Below are 19,888 nucleotides of genomic sequence, written 5' to 3' on the forward strand. Positions count from 1 at the left end.
AATGGCTCCAAATTTAGAACACTATAATAAGTAAAAAAATTCGGGGGAAAAAACCATGATTCATTTTATCTCACATAGTTCTCCTTAACCCAGAAGAACACATACAATTCTGTACGAAACTTCATGTTCTATGGAAGACGTTCCAAAATTAGATCGTGCAAAATCCACACGGTTATGATCAGCACGTTGTGAAGTTCCCTACTGGAAGCCAAATGATGCCAACTCCTGATGACTGTTTCAACTAAAGCCTAGATGTTCACCTTATTTATGTAGATGCTGGAAAAGATTATTTTTGGAGACCAGACTAGACTGGATTGCATAACCATGAACCATACTTCGGGAGTTACCGACCTATTAGTCATGAACCTCCTTGGACAAAGCTGTCGTGCCTCCACTACACCCAGATCTCGAAAGTTTATCATGGCTGGGCAAACGAAATTCTGTCCACGTGGATGAATGGTGTAGTCCTCTAATGAAGCCTTCTTCTGACAAGTCCTTCGATGCCTCGGATTTTCCCGGTCATGCACCAAACCCTTACGATATTTCTTTTGACAGAGGTCTAGTTCTCACAATCTCATCAGAAACAAGGGCATAATCTGGGACGATCGGCCTCGCTCTAACGGCACAGATGACAAGTTATATCACAATATGTTACTTAACGCACTTACCCAGAAACCTGAACGGAACAAAGCGATACACAGCTCTCATGATGTTCCTAATAAGCTGCTAGCCGAGGAGTCTTTATCCACTTAAACTTTATCTTTTACACCTGTGTCCAGTGATTTTCGCCCCATATCCTTTTATCCTGACCTAGGCTCCATGGAGTCTGAACCCTTCAAAATCAAAGAGGTGCTGAAGTGCTCGAACCCATATACATCTACTGGCTCAGACGGTATTCGATACAAAGTCCTGTAGAGTTATCCAGACATATCTTTGCTCAGTTTTTGCCATTCTGTTCAAGTATCTCTCAGTCGAGGCTAAGTCACTCCCTGACTAGAAAAAGATGCTCTCCGCAGCAGCGAAGGTCACTGGATTTGCTAACAAAGAGTCCCAATTATTTTCCCATCAGATCCCCTTATGAGATAAGAATGTGAATTTCTATCTTGTGGACCCTGCAAGGGAAACCTACTGACCACCTATAATTTATGAACCATCCAACTGGAACGTAACTATCCAGTGTATATTGACCTCCCATACTTCTCCAAGGCAGACGAAAGGATTGACCACAGCAATGTCCCGATAACTAAATTTCGTGGGCACAACCGGATGTTTAACTATATGGTTCTGGACTACCTAAACAGAGGGTTACAAACTCTCAAAATTTGCACAACCCGTGCACTTGGTTTTCCATAACAAGTGCAGTGCCACTAAGATCAATCCTTAGACTACTTATTTTATAGCTATTCAGTAATAACCTACCTAGCTCTCTAGACTCTAGAACTCTCTCTTACCTGGATGACCTCAAGATCTGAAGAAGAATAATTGGCTTCGGTTATATCTTGACGCTCTAGGAAGATTTATATATATCTGAAGTACTAAAAACCTCAGTACCAATAAATACGAAATAATAGGGGTGAACGTCAGCTGAACATAAGATAACCGAGAAAATTCTCAAGAAACATTTAACACAGATAAAAGGTCCGTAATAGTTGACGCAGGAATAAATGAATCAAGATGGCAAGACTAAGCCATGAAGGCGTGGTCACGCTATATAACCTGTTGCTTTTTGCATCTGGTATGTTACTCTCTTCTCAGAATAAATGTATTCTTATGAAGTGCTAGACATTATGCTGCTAGTTGCCATGTAGGATGAGTCTGTACAGACAAAAACGTCATTCCCGCGTAAAATCATATAGATCTGTAATAAATCTGTAATTTTGGGATGAAGTCTATTATTTCAGTAGCAAAGATAGGTGTACTAATATCAAGTGAGGCTATAATCCAACGTCACAACCATCACGTACATCATGAGAGACTACAACACTGTAGTTGTTTTAGCTTATGATGGCTTCAGTTAACTCATCCATAGTAAAAGACCAATAAATCTAATATAATATAGTTTGTTGGCCATAGTGTCAATACGTAATCTACGCAACTTCGCTTCGAAGCCCAGTCATTATCTATCCTGACCACCCCTATTATACAGTTGGAAATGCTGCTTTACAATGAGTATAATTATTTCAGCGGAAAAGTATATTCGGTATAGAGGTTGAAGAGTTACTTGGAATGATGACATCTGAATGTTCAGGTTATGGAGTCTGTATAACGTTCCTGAAATCACCTTTATTGTGATTAATTATCTTTAAATCAACCGTCTGACCTCTGGTGTACCGATTCAAATATGAAGGTACTGTGGTTGAGAATCAGTTACCGCACTTTTGCTATGGTGTCATGCACTTCACTTCCGTTAAGGACCTAAATACCACTGTTTATGTTACCCATAGTATTTCTTCCCACTGCCGTTCTTTGGACAATAAAGCGCACTCATTCTTAGAGCCTTTTACCAAGACAGTTAATAACCCGACTCCTAAGACCCCATCTATAAAACGATTACTGAGTTATGTCTCTTCACATTGAGAAGGTTATTCCCTTCCTGAAACATGTTCCGAGAAGACCAACTGAAGAGCCATTCAGAATAAAATGTTATCCTGCCCAGCTTATCTGAAGACCCTTATCTTAAAGCCAGTGCAAAATAGAAGAAATGGGGTAGATATGATAACGATGAATTATATTGCTTATAGTTCTTTCCACCTGGATGGACTGCTGATAAATTCCAGTTATACGTTACACTGAGGAGAACACCAACTGAAGAACGAACAGGAAATGTCCGTGTGAATGTTTTTGCGGTTCCAACCAGTTATTTATGGGACTCCCTACAGAAAGCTATAGTAAAGGCATCCTTCGTTCAATCTTTCGAAGGAATATTTTATAAAGTGCCTTCATGTTCCACTCATCTATAATTATTACCCTTGGCTTTCTAGTGTGAAAATAACAAGAATCATACCACGAAATAGGCACACCGACTTCCCACACTCTGACTCCAAGAAATAATTATTCGCTCTTACTGTTCAGTAAAATAAAGACAGCCAAAAACGAAACCTGCTCATGACCCAATAAAATCCACAGAAATGGAAACGAGCTGAAATGGCTTTGACGAGAAAAGGAGATAGCTATTTTTGTAACAGAATACTGTCTTCAGTACTATATTTTAAAACTACACATAATCATATACTTTCAGCTTTTTTTGAACCACTCCATTTATGCAGTTCTTTGTCCACTAACGCCTTATTTACGCTTGTTCTCTTTAACCTATTAGGATTCCCTTGCTTAAAAAGCACCTTAATGAAAGAAGTTAGACTAAGTAGTTGTACGTTAGCTGTTCTTCCACAAATGACTCAACTTCAATAGTCATGAACGTTGTCTGCTCTGCTCCTCATCCTTTCTTTTTCCTACCCTCCTTTTCAGTCCCCTCGAGATATGTCACCGAGAACATGTATGGAATATTTGACTTCGTCCCGTACCATCATTAATGTATCAGATGTTCCAGAAGAATATAAGGTCACTGATTCTAGGAGCTCTCAGCTTTATTTGTGATAATCAGGAGCACGTTGCAAGGCAACCTCCACAAAGCGCCCCAACCCTCATGTTGACAATATCAGTCTTACTAATATTATTTACATTCATATATGAGATGCGCTATTCTCCATAATTCTATGACCAATATACTTTATAAAATATCAACCTGACTGAGTAATCTACTACATTGAAGCCCGTACCTTCTGTAACAATTTGATCTTGCCTGTAAACTGGTATGCCCCATGTAACAGACTGTTATTTGAAAATAAATGATCATTATTATAAAGTTCTAAGTTTTACCTTTGAGTAATTCTTCTAACAATATCAAGTTAACTCTTCGTAATAAATGAAATTTGTTGGTTAAATGTAAGTGGAATTATCACAAAGGACTACTTAATGACTTAAACTCATACGACAAACCATGAGTAAACTACTCTAATTGAAACTGAAATCCATGGATATCAGTAAGGACGTGCCCCTCGATAACATTAACCAAAATATCGTCAATTTTGGGTGGTTGATATACGTCTAGCTCAGACGTCATAAGTAATTCCAGTAGCACACATTAAATGACGGTATGGGAACCGAGTAGAACTTGGCTTAGAGCCTTTTTAAAACTCTTGACAATCTAACCTGTGAACTTACAGAAAGCCTCCTCAGTTTATGAATATGATAAAATTTAAGAAAAACTCATCCACTACACCTTTCTCAGGGTAAATATATTCCTTGTGTCAAAGTTACAAATGGAAAACAACAATCGGTAGGATAACAGACTCAATTCATCCTGTATCTGTAATCTTCAAGCACCGCAGAACAGTGACGTTATCAAATATGATTGCAGCACATTATGCTGCACATAGTCGTACCTATCAAACCCATTTCTTCCCGTTCCCCTGTAGAAACAGAAATGACTTTAGGGTGGTTGTGGTAGATGTTTATTACACTAATCTGAATATGAGGTAAGTGAGAAAATAGACTTTCAACATGCAACACTTAGAGAAGGTCAATAATGGTGAACGCGGAAACACTCATCCGAATTTCAATTCACTGGATGACATGGCTCAACACTGCAGGCGTGGTCATTTTTATGCAAATTAGCTCCTTCACTGATATTAAATACATTGCTCCATCTCCTGCCTGAACGTGTTCTTTAGAAACTCCAGACATGTTTATTGTCTCGACACGATTACTAAGTGTAGACTATGATGTAACGTCTACGCAAGATCTTTCAGATTAAGCAGTTATGTCATGACAAATCCAAAATTTTAGGTTTAGGTCTATTATTAGAGCAGCAATAATAACGAAGTACCCCATAATCCTACAACTATATTAGATTCCATTAACCAAATACCAGTGCTAATAGTGACTGATTGTAACCCTCATGGATCGCAAAGGATCACTGTACAATTCATCCTAAAGCAGCTAGAAGAATCCATGGGAAATTCCTTCATTTATGCCTTGGCACTTTGGGACGACCGGGAAGGGGAGTCGAAAAAAGTAACATCCGAATAAGTCCATAACCCAAATATCATGACCGTAATGATAATGCAAAAAGTTTTATTAGCTGTTTCAAGTAACAGGTAGAAATATGATTTACGCACTCTGTGTAAAGTTAGGGCCTTAGTTGAAAGCACTGCTGTCTGATTACTGCAAATAAGGTACTGATACTAGAACAAGTTTCATGAATATGTTGAAAATGCGATACATTACGTATTTATTTACTTACATTGACACCTATTGTTCTCCCTTCAGTTAGGTTAAGATGTCGGCCATGCAGTCTGTATGTAGGGTTGTTTATAAGACTCAAGAATATAACCATACATATGAAGTAATAAACAGATTAACTTTAAGTAATAATTCTGCATGAAAATGTCTTACTGTGTCTACAATAAATTTAATAACATTAGAGGTAAACACAAGGATGTCACGGATATTCACGGCTTGACAATGCTTTTGTTCGTGAAAATACTAGAATCAGGAACCCCAAACCCAAGCAAACCAAAATTTAGAAATGAGTGTGTTCAAATATATATCAGGAAGGTACCCGGTAAAGAAAGATATGTGTGAACTAAACTGCCGCATTAAATATTAACAATTTCACTGTGTTTTGGGTATGTTTGCCCTACTGCAATCTTAAACTTGTTTGCTTGTGTATTTGTATTCAGTTTCACACTGTCTTGCTTTGGTATTCTGAGAATTTCGCTTAAAAAACGCGAAATTTGTAGGTTTGTTGTGCAATTGTTATGTTGGTTATTAGGACAATATGTTTGAATTGACTACTCGCAATCTACGAATAAACGTTTGGCGCCTGATTTGGGATTTGACTTTCTTGATACTCGGATCGTAGGTTACGAGTGAATCAAGCGAGTGGGCTTCAAAAACGGAATAGAGCAAAATGTAGATGTGACAGAAAAGTTCTTCAATTTGGTTCTCGGATTCTATACACTTCGGACTTTGTTCTTACGTCTTATTTGAGATCGAATTCTTTGATTTGGTCGTCCGTTTTACTGGATTACCTTCGGATTAGTTTGAGTTTGGCTTAATGTTACCGTCTGTGTGGAACGAAGATATATCGTAGAAACGAGGAGTAAAAGTTTAAATGAAAATAATTTGGAAGTAAGCTTCCTAGATCAGTTTGCGAGCTGTCTAATGGTAGTGAATGAAAATATGATGGTAATATTTTCGTTCATAGTATGGGTTCCAATCGGCTTAGTTCCGCTATGCTTAAGTTAGGTATGGCACTGCTTAAGAGGAAACAGTTAGAAAATAGGCTGCAATGGGAAAGGGATATTAAAATGTGAGATATTTGAAATGAGGTTGGCCTTGCTGAAATAGAGTACGAAATTTCGAACGAAGACGACCAGTTATCTGTAAATACTGGCGAAGTAAATACCAATGTGAATAGATATCTAGAGTGTGATACTGGGTAGGGTGCCCGATCCGAGGATCAACCTTGGCATTTCAAAGGTCAAGTGGGACATTGAAGTCAAGGATATGTTTTACACTATTGTTAATAATGTCGGTTTACCCAAAATTGATAGTATGTATTTTGTTGAACAATCTGGTTAATACCACTATTTTGCTAGTCACTCTACTAGCATAAGGAGTAAAGTGTTCGATGGGAGTCAAATGTTGTCAAATCTGTTGTGCTACCGTAGGAAAAAGGCCAGAACGTCTAATGAGGCCTGCATATGTTCGCCTAGTCACGTGCGTTATGATGGAGTGAGTCAAATTTTTCTATGATCGTTTACAAGGGAACCTCTAGTTGCCCGTAAACTAATTATGGAGTTACCCAACCATAAGTCTGTTGGATGGTCAACCGATGAGTTGACAAACTTTGCGAATAAACTACTTAATTGATGTATGAAATGGCATATACCTGCTCTGTCAGAAATGTACATCATTTGTTGAAACAAATGGTACATACTTCCAATACCAAATTCACAGCTAATTTGAAAATGTTTGTATCATGTCTACCACCAGACTTACAAAATAACCGGCCAGGAGTTGCTGATGAGACAGCGATGGTCGGCACAGGATCCAACTTTTAAGGACTGGTTGCTTTCATAGAAGTGCCAGGATTGCTCTAGCACATCATTGGAGGCTAGTACAACATTCTGTTGTTACAAGAAAGCATGAGAAATAGTTAGAGGTTCCTTCGGTTTGGTGGATAGCAGTAATGGTAATGAAATGAAATTGGACTCTGAATTACCTGTGAACAGTGAGTTTGTATCTTCAGCTGCATTAACTACAGAAGCGGGTCTATATAAAATTAGAATTTTAAAAGATCAATTCGAAGTAGAAGTAAATCCAACATCTCGATATGAGTCTCGTACAGACCATATTGATGAACTTAGTTCGCTAGATTTAAAAGTTGTTACAAATTTGGAACTGCACAAAGACGTTTGGGATATTCGGCTGATAACGAACAATGTTGTTCTGGTGTTGTGTCAAGTTATGAATCTTGTGAAAAACTAATCCGTAATAACGATAAGAGATTTAACGCTTGTATCGTGTATGTGCGACATTACTGTCAAGCAACGGTCTATTCGACACAAACTGTGATCAACAAATATGAATCAAGGGATTTTCTGTTTTTCTATAGATTAAAGTAGTCATCCGTGTACGAATTCACAAATCTGAGTAAAGGAATGTAGTGTGGTTACTCATCTAGCTAAAGTCCCAGAAGAATCTGGCCGTATGATGAGCTGAAATAAAGAAAAAACAGGGATAACTGTGCCTCAGTTGTTGAGGAACCCATGATTCTTTGTGATTTGATAAATGGTGATGCATTAGTGAAAAATAGATGCTTTTATCTATTAGAATATAATCTTATAATCAACCATGGCAAACTCAAACATGTTGAGAGGTATAATAACATTGTCAGTTTTACTAATCATAGTCTAGAGTATGACTTCGTTAGGGTATCTGGATGTACGACTTGAATATTACAGTTTTATATACTGTAAAGTTGTAGACCAATGCGCAATATAATGGGGCATAATGAATATGAATGTAAATGAATTTCGGGTTCATACACCTTACATGGCTTTTTGTATTCGTGGTTTTAGAAGGAGTATTTTTTCAGCTAAGCATATGGAGTATATTGAGTTACGTATTGAAATAAAGCTGTCGCCAGTGTTCGTTATGTACTGTCAAATGCTAATACATTTTGGTTTCCATCATGATCCATTTGTGTGGTTGTGGTTATTAAGCTATTTTCCGAAGTTTTCGATGATCTTGCTAGTTTATCTGATCTTCCTAACACTAAAACACTATAGACACTAGGATAAGTCTTCAAAACGTGTAACTGAACTGTACGAAAGAGTCGGTAGACACCCAAATTTCAGATAAACAAAGTGGATTCCCTAAGGATCTATCGTGCACAGACTACATCGCGACACTACGGATCATCGTTGAACAATCAATTGAATGAACTTCGTCACTTTACATCAACTTCATTGACTATGAGAAAACATTCAACGATGTCGATAGGAGGACTTTACGTAAAGTTCGTCAACACTACGGAGTATCTGATAATATCGTCAACATCATCCGGAATTCATACAAAGAACTACATTGCAAGGTCGTGAATGGAAGACAACTGACGGATGCATTCTAAGTGAGGGCCGGAGTCAGGCAGTGCTGCCCACTCTCCCCTTTCCTCCTTTTTCGGGAGGCTGATTAGATTAGGAAGACCTCAACATTTGAGAAGAAACATGGAATACTATGAACAACTCGGAATCAACTAGAAGACTTAGACTTTACAAATGACCTAGCCCTTCTATCTCATACACACGAATAAATTCAGATAAACTCAACTAGTTATTACTATTATTCACAAACATCTTATGGGCACATAAGTGTTGTGAAGAAACCATTTCGGGCTTATTCAAAAATGCAATAATACACAAGTTTCAATAATGTTAGCATTACATTTGCCATGTTTGAGAAAGGAAAGAAAAGGAAAATAAAATGTTAATAATAGAATAGTAATAATAAATTAAGTTCTGCGTAATTGGCAAGAATTTTGAATTGATTTTGAAGAAGGAAAGGAAGAAACTAAGGAAATATAAATAAAGGAGACGCGGATTACGTAAATATCTTAACGCAGGACAAGAATAAACGACTATGTATGTATAGCAAAAACGAGTAATAAAAATAAAATAGTACAAAATAAATTAATAAGTAAATAACTTATTATTGCGGTAAGATATGACGTTAGAATAAGTGTTTGTGCGTGCAGTCATAGTTTTGGGTGATGCTATGAAAGTCTCAATTAAGTGCAAAAGATAATCAATATGTATGAGGTGTATATATATAGTGAAGATAAAACGAGTCTGATAAGTTGAATTCAGCGTAACACAAGTTATTGTCTTAATCCAAAGCTTCGTAATCTTAAGAATAATATTTACTTGGAAGGAGAAAGAAGGAGAGAGAGAGGAAAGAAATGAACACCTAGTAAAAGGGTCCAACCATGTCAATAAGTGTCATGGATATAGACCTTTGAGATAAACGAATAATTTAAAAAATAAAGTGAATGAGGAAAATCAGAAAAAAAATAATGATAGTAACAATCATAATAATAAACCTTTAGTGCACTCGGATAAATGCATGTAAATTTACGCAACAGTATTCAGAGTGAAACCAGGCATTAGTATAAACATTAGTGCGATAATAATAATTTAGAATAATGCTATAATAGTCACAATTAATTGCAAAGGATAATTGAAGTATAAATTTCTATATGTCATATATATATGTTGTGGAGATTATAAAAAAACTGAGAATTCATTTGTTTGAGTGTAGCATAGGGTTCTTTTGTTTTCAGTTGTAGACTTTGGATGTTTAGAAATAAAATATGTTTAGAAGGACAAGAAGAGATGAAAAGAATATCTAATGTGTCGAGAGACCAATAATGATAATAATAACAGTAATAATTATAAATACGAACATAAGCAGACTTCATATATTAAGATGAATAAAAGTGAAATAGAATAGACATGAAAAGTTTCAAAGGTTTCACTCTGCTTTTCAGTCAGTTAGATAGATGACGGACCTTTTTTGTATATATCATTGTTAAGCACGTTGATATTCAATAGGTGACACAATCCAATTTCGGAAAGAAAATCACCAAGAAGACTTCGGAACCGGGTTGTAGTTTCACTGCATCGAAGGTTCATTGGCAGTCTATTCCACATGGTTGAGTAGCGAATAACGAAAAAATTCTGGCGTAAATTTGTGTGGGTTTTTGGAATCACTAGAATATTTTCCTTATTGCGTAGATTGTGGGATGGTATCATAGAGTATGAAGGGGTAGATAGCGAAGAGTAAGAAATACCGTTAAGAAGCCGGTAGAGAAAGATAAGGTTTAATTTGATATGCCTGATCCAGAGAGGTTCTAGTTTGAGTTGTTGACATCTTTGGTGATACTCTTTGTTGTCAGAATACCCCAAAACAGCTTTGGTGAACCTTCTTTGAACACCTTCAATTTTAATCAGGTCATTATGCCTGCAATTACTGTACACGAAAATACTATATTCAAGAATGGGTAAGATACATTTTCTGTATAATAATAATCTCCATTCGATATTAATTAGATTAATCATTATTAATCCGACGAGCTTTTTAACTTTGGATACTTGAGATGCAATATGCTCAGAAAAGTTCGAACTATCGCTATATCTTAAACCCAAGTCACGAACAGTGCTGAGAGGTTTCAGTTAATGTTTGTATATAGCCAAATTTAGGTTAAGGCAGCGGCCAATGTGGATAAATCCACTTTCGTCAACATTAAGTGGCAAATACCACGAAATAGTCCATTCACATAACTTGTTTATTTCTTCTTCGATTACCGCTGAAATATAGCTTTTTTGGTGAATTATTTTTATTTATTTAAACATATAAATATTGGTACAAGGAAGCACCAGATACATATGCGCCATACAAATCTCATTCGATTTGCTTGAGGGCTGTGATACTGCTCAGGTGCCCGAACTGAAGCATGCGGTTTTCTAAGGGGACCACACCCGGAGCCTTTGACCGAAAGATCTGATCCACAAGGCAGTGGAGCATCGTGAGGAGATGCAGTCCCATGGTAGCCGGTGATCAACGATTGATTCGTACGCCATTTGTTCCCTCAGGATACTGGGGCCCACGTGCACCATTGGTTTGGAATCAGGGTTTTCCAACTCCCCTAGGTGGACTCGCCTTGTCCACCAACCCGGTTAAAGCGCCGGATATTCGCTTTTCGTCCTCTCAATTTCGTAAACAACAGTAATGCCACGAGAAGGCAGTGAGTAGAACTTCCCTGACAGAGGCTATATACGCGTGACCATGTGAGAGCATTTCAGGGGGGGGAGAGCGAACTCTCCCCACTCTCAGCCGTACCAGGGCATTTGGGCATTTTGATTAAAAAAGGGAATGAATAAACCACTTTTAGATCATCGGCAAAAAGTAAAGGTTTACCATATTGAAAGAGGGAACACACGTCATTGATAAAATGGAGAAATAGTAATGGACTAATTACACTTCCTTGTATAACCCCACTGGTTACATTCACAGGTTTGGAGTAGCAAGATTCAAAGCGGACAATTTGGCTAGGTTCTTCTAAAAATGATTGGGGCCAAGATAAAAGGGGATTCTGTATTCCATATGAAGAGAGGTCTAGAAGAATAAGTTTGTGTGAGACGCTGTCGAAGGCCTTACTAAAGTCGAAGTACAGATTTATCACTGTCTAACCAACATCTCTTCTCTGGGCAATTTGATCAACAAATTCCAGGTGCGATGTGAAGCATGAACACTTAGTCATAAACCCGTGTTGGGATGGGCTAATCAGATTAGCCAAAAGCAAAAATGATAATAGCTGTTTGTGGATGATTTTTTCCATAGTTCTTGATAGCACGGATGTCAAATTAATTGGTCTGTAGTTTACAATGCCACTGCGTGACCCGGTTTCGGATCTAGGGGTGATAAGAGATGTTTTACATACAGATGGACAGGCCCCATATTGCATAGAGAGGTTGAAAAGTTTGAAACTAAATATTGGGGATTCTCTACTACCATATAACAGCAGTCTCTGCATCAACAGGCCGCAATATACACAAGAGGAAAAGCAAGCTCCTCAAGTACAACAACAAGAATACCAACACAATTATATTTGGCGGAAAATCTCTGGAAGATGTGGAATCTCTAACATACCCGAACAGCATCATCGATGAACAAGGAGAATCCAATGCAAACTTAAATGTAAAAATTAGCAAATCAAGGACAACATTCCTACAGTTGAATAACACATGGAACTCAAAACAACTGTTAACCAACATCAAATTCACAATCTTCAATACGAACGTCAAGAAAGTTCTACTGTATGGGAGTGAAAATTCGAGAACTACCACAACCATCATCGAAAATGTACAAGTATTTATAGACATTTCTCTGTGCTAGATACTCGATGTCCGTTGACCAGATACCGTCATCAACAACCTACTGTGGGGGGGGGGAAATCAGGTTCCGTCCGAGGAGGAAGTTAGGGACAGACGTTGGAATTGAATGGGACACACATAGAGGAAACCAAACTGCATCACGAGACAAGCGCTCACTTAAAATACTGAGGTGAAGCAAAAAGAGGAAGACAAATGTACACACTGCGTCGAGAGTTGGAAGAAGACATGAAAAGGATGAATAGCAACTGGAAAGAGTTGCGGAGGACAGATTTGAGTAGGGAATGGTTGTGGTAGGCCTATGCTCTTCTGCGATGGGTAACAAACGTAAGTAAATAGCAAAGGATCACAGAAATAAAATTTGCCAGACCTTGAACGAAATATTTCACGATGGCTTAGTTGATGCGAGAGGCTTCGAAACAACATTTAGGAATAGTTTACAAGAAGTTTTGCCAAACTTATCACATGCGACATCCGCAATAGAAATAGTTAAGAGCACAAATGTCACTATTAAAGATATGCTTTGTCCAATTTACAATCGGGTGCTTATAGAACTTACTTTGTCCCATATGTCTTCGTTCTATCATAAGTACACAGCACCGTAGTATGCAGAGAGCTAGGAAATGAATGCAAATTTGAAATGTGATTTTTCTATCAGCTTGGTAACCCCGAACTCAGCGGTCATAGCTGGCTAGTAAAAACGGCAGAACTGACTACATCTTCTGGAGATACGGGAGTTCACATCCAGTGACGAAGTGTTACAATTTCCAAAAAATTGTTATGTTTGAGGCCTCCATGGTTTTGTTCAAGAAAAGGTTAAATACATTGTAGTGGATGTCGAGTCGAGGACGGACTATGATCACCACTACTATTCGATTACGCGCCCACAAACGACTTGGTTCCTTTGATAACTCGTAAATCAGAAGGCTTTATTAATCCAGATCAAGTATATTTATTGGCGATCTCGTGGTATCGAAATAATACCGAGACGTGCCAAAGGGTACAGGCGAAATGGGCAGTGCGTGAGCAAGTTCGAACCAAACAAGGCGGATAGCGAAACAAGAAGTGAATCTGATACAGTTAAACAAATACAGTAAAACAATCCCTGGTACAACTGGTTACAATGATAATAATTGTTTCTGTTATTCCAATCGTGTTCTTATCGAGACTGGCCGGTCACTACAACATCACGGAATGTAATGAAATTGTGACGTTCAGGAAGTTAAACAACAATAAACTTTCTTGACACAATGAAACAAAACCTTTTAAGTTTTATTAACTACTTAATAAACCGGATCTGAGATCAACCACTCAGTACTGATCTATTGAATATGTTTTAACTCATCTACATACAGGTTACTATAGCTCAGAGTTCAATAAAATATTGAAACTAATGCCTATTTCTAATTATCCTTATTATTGTCATGAGCAGATCCAAATACCACCAGCTCTTCCAGACATTTTGAAGCAATTCACCAAAGCAGCTATCAGAACCCAACCTAAAGACGTTCTCAAGTGGTCTTATGCGTAAGTAGTTCCAATCTGTAATTTGCAATTCCATAGATATTTTAAAGCAATGGCACAAAGTGAAATACCACCAGTTAAAGAAAGGCTTGAGCTTCCAATAAGTACGCAAAAAACGGACACAGGTTTAACGCCGGGAATTCTAAAAATTCTAAATAACCAGGTTGGTTCTATAGAATGTGTGCTATATATAGCCAACATTTATACTGGTGCTTTGGTATCTATGATACTAAATAATTTATACTAATACCGCCCCAATATTTTGTACACAGTTTAAATTTACAGAATGATATCTGCCTTAATTTACACTTTATTTGTTAAGACTAATAGATGGTAAATTCTAAAATCCGTTGCTTTATACGTGCATTCGAGCACCCGCATATGAACGTATCAAAGGTGACTTTAGAATTCTGTGTCATTTTATATGATACATTTATACGAGCTTCATCGAACCACTTATTCCTTTTCATCCCATCTTTGCGCTACTGAACTGTCTCAAGCCATTAGACATATCCGGTGTAATTCTTTCGACCAATCGAACCCAGTAATCCTGTAGGGTATTGTGGGTATTTTAAAAGTTCGCCGGTGCATTTTAGAACTGATAATCTTTTCTACAAAAAATCAAGTTGATTATAATTTTTAGAGACTTGGAAGTGGCTGTGCGATCAGGAAACAGATTGGAAGAAAAAAACAATAAAGGTATTGTTTCGCATCATGAGGTAAAAAACAAGCTTGTCATATTTGTATGCTCACTGTTTCAACTGGAATAAAGCAGTCCGCGAGTGTCTAGATATGCATGACTAAATCTTTTACGGTTGTCCACGGATAACAATACAGCTCCTCACATGGTAGGCTATTTGTAAGTCCACTGATTTGTAACTCAAAGTGAGTTTTAATGGTGCAGTTGGATCTGCTCACCATCTTACTTCATATCTTCAGCTTTAAACTTACTCGATACTTTTTATTTTAAAAACTCGTGCCTTCTGTCGAATAATGTCTTCCATCTAATCTCTTGATATCATTGGTGCATCTACTACATTCGTATTCACCTTGACAATCTAACTTGATCTGCCGATATGATATGGGATTTCGACAGGCATATATATTATGGTCGGTCCCAAGTCAATGGTACTTGACTCATAGTAGGAAGAAGTTTTGACACTTAAGTGTTCACTCTTTGATTGAAATTTGAGCAGGAGTTTCTTCGCTGAACGACTTTTTTGTGATAACTCGGAGTACATAATATTTTGTGAGTGATGACAATGTCATTTTTCTCTTGATTCTGAGTACAACATTAACTCACAAGTTGATTTTATGCAATCTGTCCCTCAAACCTAAACATATCTATTTTGTTACTGTTCCTAAGAACCCAACGGTCCTGGGTTCGAATCTCACGAGGTGGCATCAAGGATGCGCACTACTGAGGAGTCACACAATAGGGCTAAACGGCCGTCCAGTGCCTCCAGGTTTATCAAGGTGGTCTATCTCCAAATGACTCAGAACTTCAACTTTAAAATTAATAAAATCTCCACAAAACCACATTCTGATAATCCCTACCAAGTTTTAGTGAAATCGATACAAAATGTTGTGGGTTTTAAACTTATATTGGATGTTGATTCCAGAAATTTTGAAAACAAGTTGAAACGTAATGAAGGCTTTAGTGAATATTTTGGGTAGTTTCTCCTTGTCCGTATAGTCTCCATCAAGAGACTTGGATTTCGCTTTTTGAGGATATGCAAATCAACTTTTTTCAATTTTCAAGTCACTTAGGCATGTGAACGTGATTCGAAACGTTTTGTTATATCCCGGAGAAAATTTTAAATGGTGACTTTTGGGAACTGTTACAATTGTGTTTTTTGCTATATAAACGACCCAGCTATTCCTATTGCTTAGTATTCTTATACGATGACACTCGACAAGACCCCAAAATCAGAACACGTTGAACAGGAATGAAATTGTATTCAAAATAATAATGATAAGTGAACAGCAATCAATAGTTTAAATAATGTTCATATATTTATAGTACATACATAAGAAGCTTATAGATTTTTCTGCAATAATATGCCCGGGCTGATCGGTTTAAAATTAACCAATCAGCGCGCAGCAACACCATCATGCATAAAACATGCTTAATCCAATCTATATCCCACTAACAAGAACTATTTATGGACGTATATTTCCTATTGTATAATTGTTACGTAGCTTAACTACTCATATTCCTTTTATTATAAACTTTATTTTGACCGAGAGACTATCGCTGTACGATTTACCATTACTGAGTTATACTCAGTCTATTAATTACCGTTTCCCGTTTTCACAGCCACATTTAGCTGAGTATTGTACAAATGTTATATTCTATTTCATGGTACGATGTAGTCTGTTTGATTGGTATATAAACTCAGTGTTTTGAAATATAACGATTCATATTGCAGAAACTGTTATTGGTGTCCTGGACTTAACTGGCTGGGCTAGGCAGATAGCAGGAACGGCAAGTGCTCTAGACTGCTAGTACGGGTTTCGTGTATCATTGAGCCGATCGATAAATCACTGCTCTCTAATGGGCGAGCCACACAATATAACAATTGCCGGTACAATTTATAACACATTTATTTTTTATACTTTACCAATATGTGTCTGTAATTTATCCATCGTGTTTAAAGTAAAAATCGCTCCACGTACATTATTTTAACCCGCTTCGTATTTCAATCATTTTTCCAGTAGTAAACACTCGACGATCTAATACACAAAAATAGGAGAGTATTTAGCTATATTGATCTGGGTTTTTTAATTTAAACTACATCGAAACAGATTTGCTGACTTTCCATGTAATTAGCTACAAGCGATTCCGTAACACAACTTATAGTGTTGTCTTGTTTTTTTCATAGCTTGCATCAATGAAAATCGTATCGTTATCCGTCATTGAAGAAAAATGGAAAGATTTGTCGTTGCCAGTTGAAAGACTTCAAGAAATTTGTCGCATAGGAAACTTCGTAAATATCTGTGAATGGAGGTGGTTTTTAGCACTTGCTGCTTCTGACTTATGTGCCGTAGGTCTTTTTAATTCATTTCATACACAGTTTACCATAATTTTTGTCCCAGTTAATCTACTTCCTTTATCATTTCTGATTTATCACTGTAAAAGATATTTCAAGTTGCTATAAAGTGCAAAGAATCTGGTTTGTAAACTAGTGACATTCCAGTCCAATTATTGAAACATTTTGATGTATCATCGATTTTTTCTAACTGTCTGAGTGCTTACCCCTGATTTACTAACATTAAAGCCAAATAAACCGTTGATGGTTCGAACTTACGTATAAAATTAAGAAATCATAATACGTCCTGGTTGACGATTTGAAAATCACAGAAGTAGAACACTGATTTTAAAGAAAAATTTTCCAATCTATTCTTGAGGAGTATGACCAGTCACAACGAGCATACAATGACTGGAATAAGTGCTTGTTTAACTTACGATAGAGACAAATAGTGAAAAACCATCAATACTCAAACTACTTCAATACCCGAGCCACATGGTCCACTCATTTTTTGTGGTCATTAGATTACTTGTATGTACGATTATAGCCACACTTCAGTACGTACCTTGAATAAGTCGTAAAAACTTTGACTTACATGTCAGCTAATTAGTTGTCACATAAAATGGGAAAAAAATATCCAGCACTCCTCAGCCAGCTATCAGCCTGGAAGTAGACTTTAGAATATCAAACAAAACATCACTGGTCGACATATGTATATTTGTCAAGTCTAATCCTTGATATCATCTCTGTGGGAAACTAGCCCTACCTTGACATAAAACTAATGATACGAGTGAGGTATGGCACCTTCATTACATATCAGTAGTTTATTTCTACGTAATAAGTGTTAAACAAAATCTCAGGGCATTTCATCATTTTCCTTCACTTAGATTAACTGAGCACTAAACTGAAACTAAGGCGAATTTCAAAAATTATCCATTTAATACAACCCATGTTTTAACTGCACAGATATCATTTTTCAACCTCTAAGATCGTATTAATCGATTAACAAGTAATAACTTGTTTCATAATCTCTAACATATAGTTCTGAATCCAGTTAGCTAACTTAGTTTGCAACGTGGAAGCTAGCCACCTGAAAGAGCTTAATAACAATGCAGAAGATTCAAGTGTATTCCTTGTGAACAATCCCTTATTGGGTGTACATATACTTCGCTCGTAAGTATCTACAATTCGAAACTCAAATTCATGAATTTTTACCAATTTCAATGAATTTATCTTCATTGAAATATTAAAATTAATTGTTTGGATAATCCGTAGTTTGTCAAAACAAGTGATATTTATTTTCCTAACTTTACAGATTGACATCGAATCAAGTGATTTGTTCTTCCGAAGTAAATTTCTTTATTATTATCTAGGTGTATGACTAAACTTAATGAGATAAAACGACACATTCACATGCGATCGGATCGATATGACTTGTTGTTTAAAAATAGAAACATTAATGGATAGTAAGTCAATAAACTTATCAGATGTCCGTATGAAATGTTAATTTGATAAAATCTCGAAGTGGAGTCATATTGTTTGTTCGTCAATACCTGTTAAAAAAACACGCTTTGTTAAGAAATAATTAAAATACCATACATTGTTTCCTAGGTCTATTTACATAAATTTAGAATCGCAGTATTTGCTCTATTTACACTGAGAAAACAACAGCCTTTTCCTGCGTACAAACGTTCGGTGAACATGTTGAGAGATACACTACTATAAAGCCAAGTATTCTAAGCATTTATCGTACATTTATTAATTTTCAGATTTCTAGACCATTAACGTGATACCCTATATCCACAAGGTATATAAACATTTTTATCATACAATTATATATTTCAAAACTGAACTACATCCAATCACATAACAATTACTATTATTGATGTAATGCTATCCATCCTATTCAGCTATATATAGACTCGTTTACTTAGACCACGAATCATGTTTACTAAGTGAGTTCCAGTAATATTGTCTGGTTGCCAAAACTTCAAGTCAAGTACGGTTTGAGTCCACGATCCGTTGGTGCCCAAAAAATTGACCATAGACTCTTTATCTTGAGCTTTGAATGAAACAGGATTTACGTCATTTTTTTAAGCTTAAGAACTCATTTGCACCTTTTTGTTCTATTATTGCAGACATTATCAGAAACCTTGAAATTGATATGTGAACTTTTAACGGCAGATCCTGAAGGTGGGGCAGCTAGATTACCATTTGAACAATGGTTAGAATTCTATCGTTATCTTGCAAAAATCGATGATATACCAGACGAACATATTAATAAAGTATTAGCCCATTTAAGTTTTGATATGTAAGTTTTCTCTTTCAATTGCTTTGATAAATAAGACTTAATATGTAGAGATAACGGTTGCATAAGTTGATTCCCTAACGTAAGGTTTCCTTTCCTAATTGGTGTATGCTTGAATACTATTAGATGTAGAAATTACTAGATGATTAGATTTGAAATACATGATCAAAGTCTCAAACAAGAACGGAACAACGGCATAATTTTAAAATACTTCCCAAACTGTGGTCAATTCCCGATCAAAAACCCTTCAAACTGGATTGACTTCGTAATCTTAATAAAATTTAGCAAACTCCACAACTAAAGCATTAAGTTAAGCTTCATGAACCACACAACGAAATTTTTAAAAACCCTGAGATGAATTTGAAAAAAAGAAACAGTTTTTACCTTCCTCCACAGAAGGGATTGAGTAATCCAGACCAACAAATATCACCTTGTGAAATACCTGCATTTATTTTTACATAACTAGTGGGTGTCTCTATTTCATATAGTGTCAGTCACTTTCAGGA

The 19,888-nt window shown here is 36.6% G+C and overlaps 2 protein-coding genes across 2 annotated transcripts; both read left to right on the plus strand.

Annotated features, from left to right (window-relative positions):
- Positions 1-7,266: 7,266 nt before the first annotated feature.
- Smp_153800 (hypothetical protein) lies at positions 7,267-7,554 on the plus strand (the record flags this gene model as incomplete). Its single annotated transcript, XM_018796949.1, has 1 exon — positions 7,267-7,554. The coding sequence occupies one exon, from the start codon at positions 7,267-7,269 to the stop codon at positions 7,552-7,554; it is 288 nt and encodes a 95-aa protein (XP_018652039.1).
- Positions 7,555-13,911: 6,357 nt separating this feature from the next.
- Positions 13,912-19,389, plus strand: Smp_059090 (putative camp-dependent protein kinase regulatory subunit; the record flags this gene model as incomplete). Its single annotated transcript, XM_018796950.1, has 4 exons — positions 13,912-14,045; positions 14,082-14,205; positions 16,928-17,089; positions 19,213-19,389. The coding sequence occupies 4 exons, from the start codon at positions 13,912-13,914 to the stop codon at positions 19,387-19,389; spliced, it is 597 nt and encodes a 198-aa protein (XP_018652040.1).
- Between the last annotated feature and the right edge of the window lie 499 nt (positions 19,390-19,888).

Source organism: Schistosoma mansoni, chromosome 4, assembly GCF_000237925.1.
Source record: "Schistosoma mansoni strain Puerto Rico chromosome 4, complete genome".
Lineage (NCBI taxonomy): Eukaryota > Metazoa > Platyhelminthes > Trematoda > Strigeidida > Schistosomatidae > Schistosoma > Schistosoma mansoni.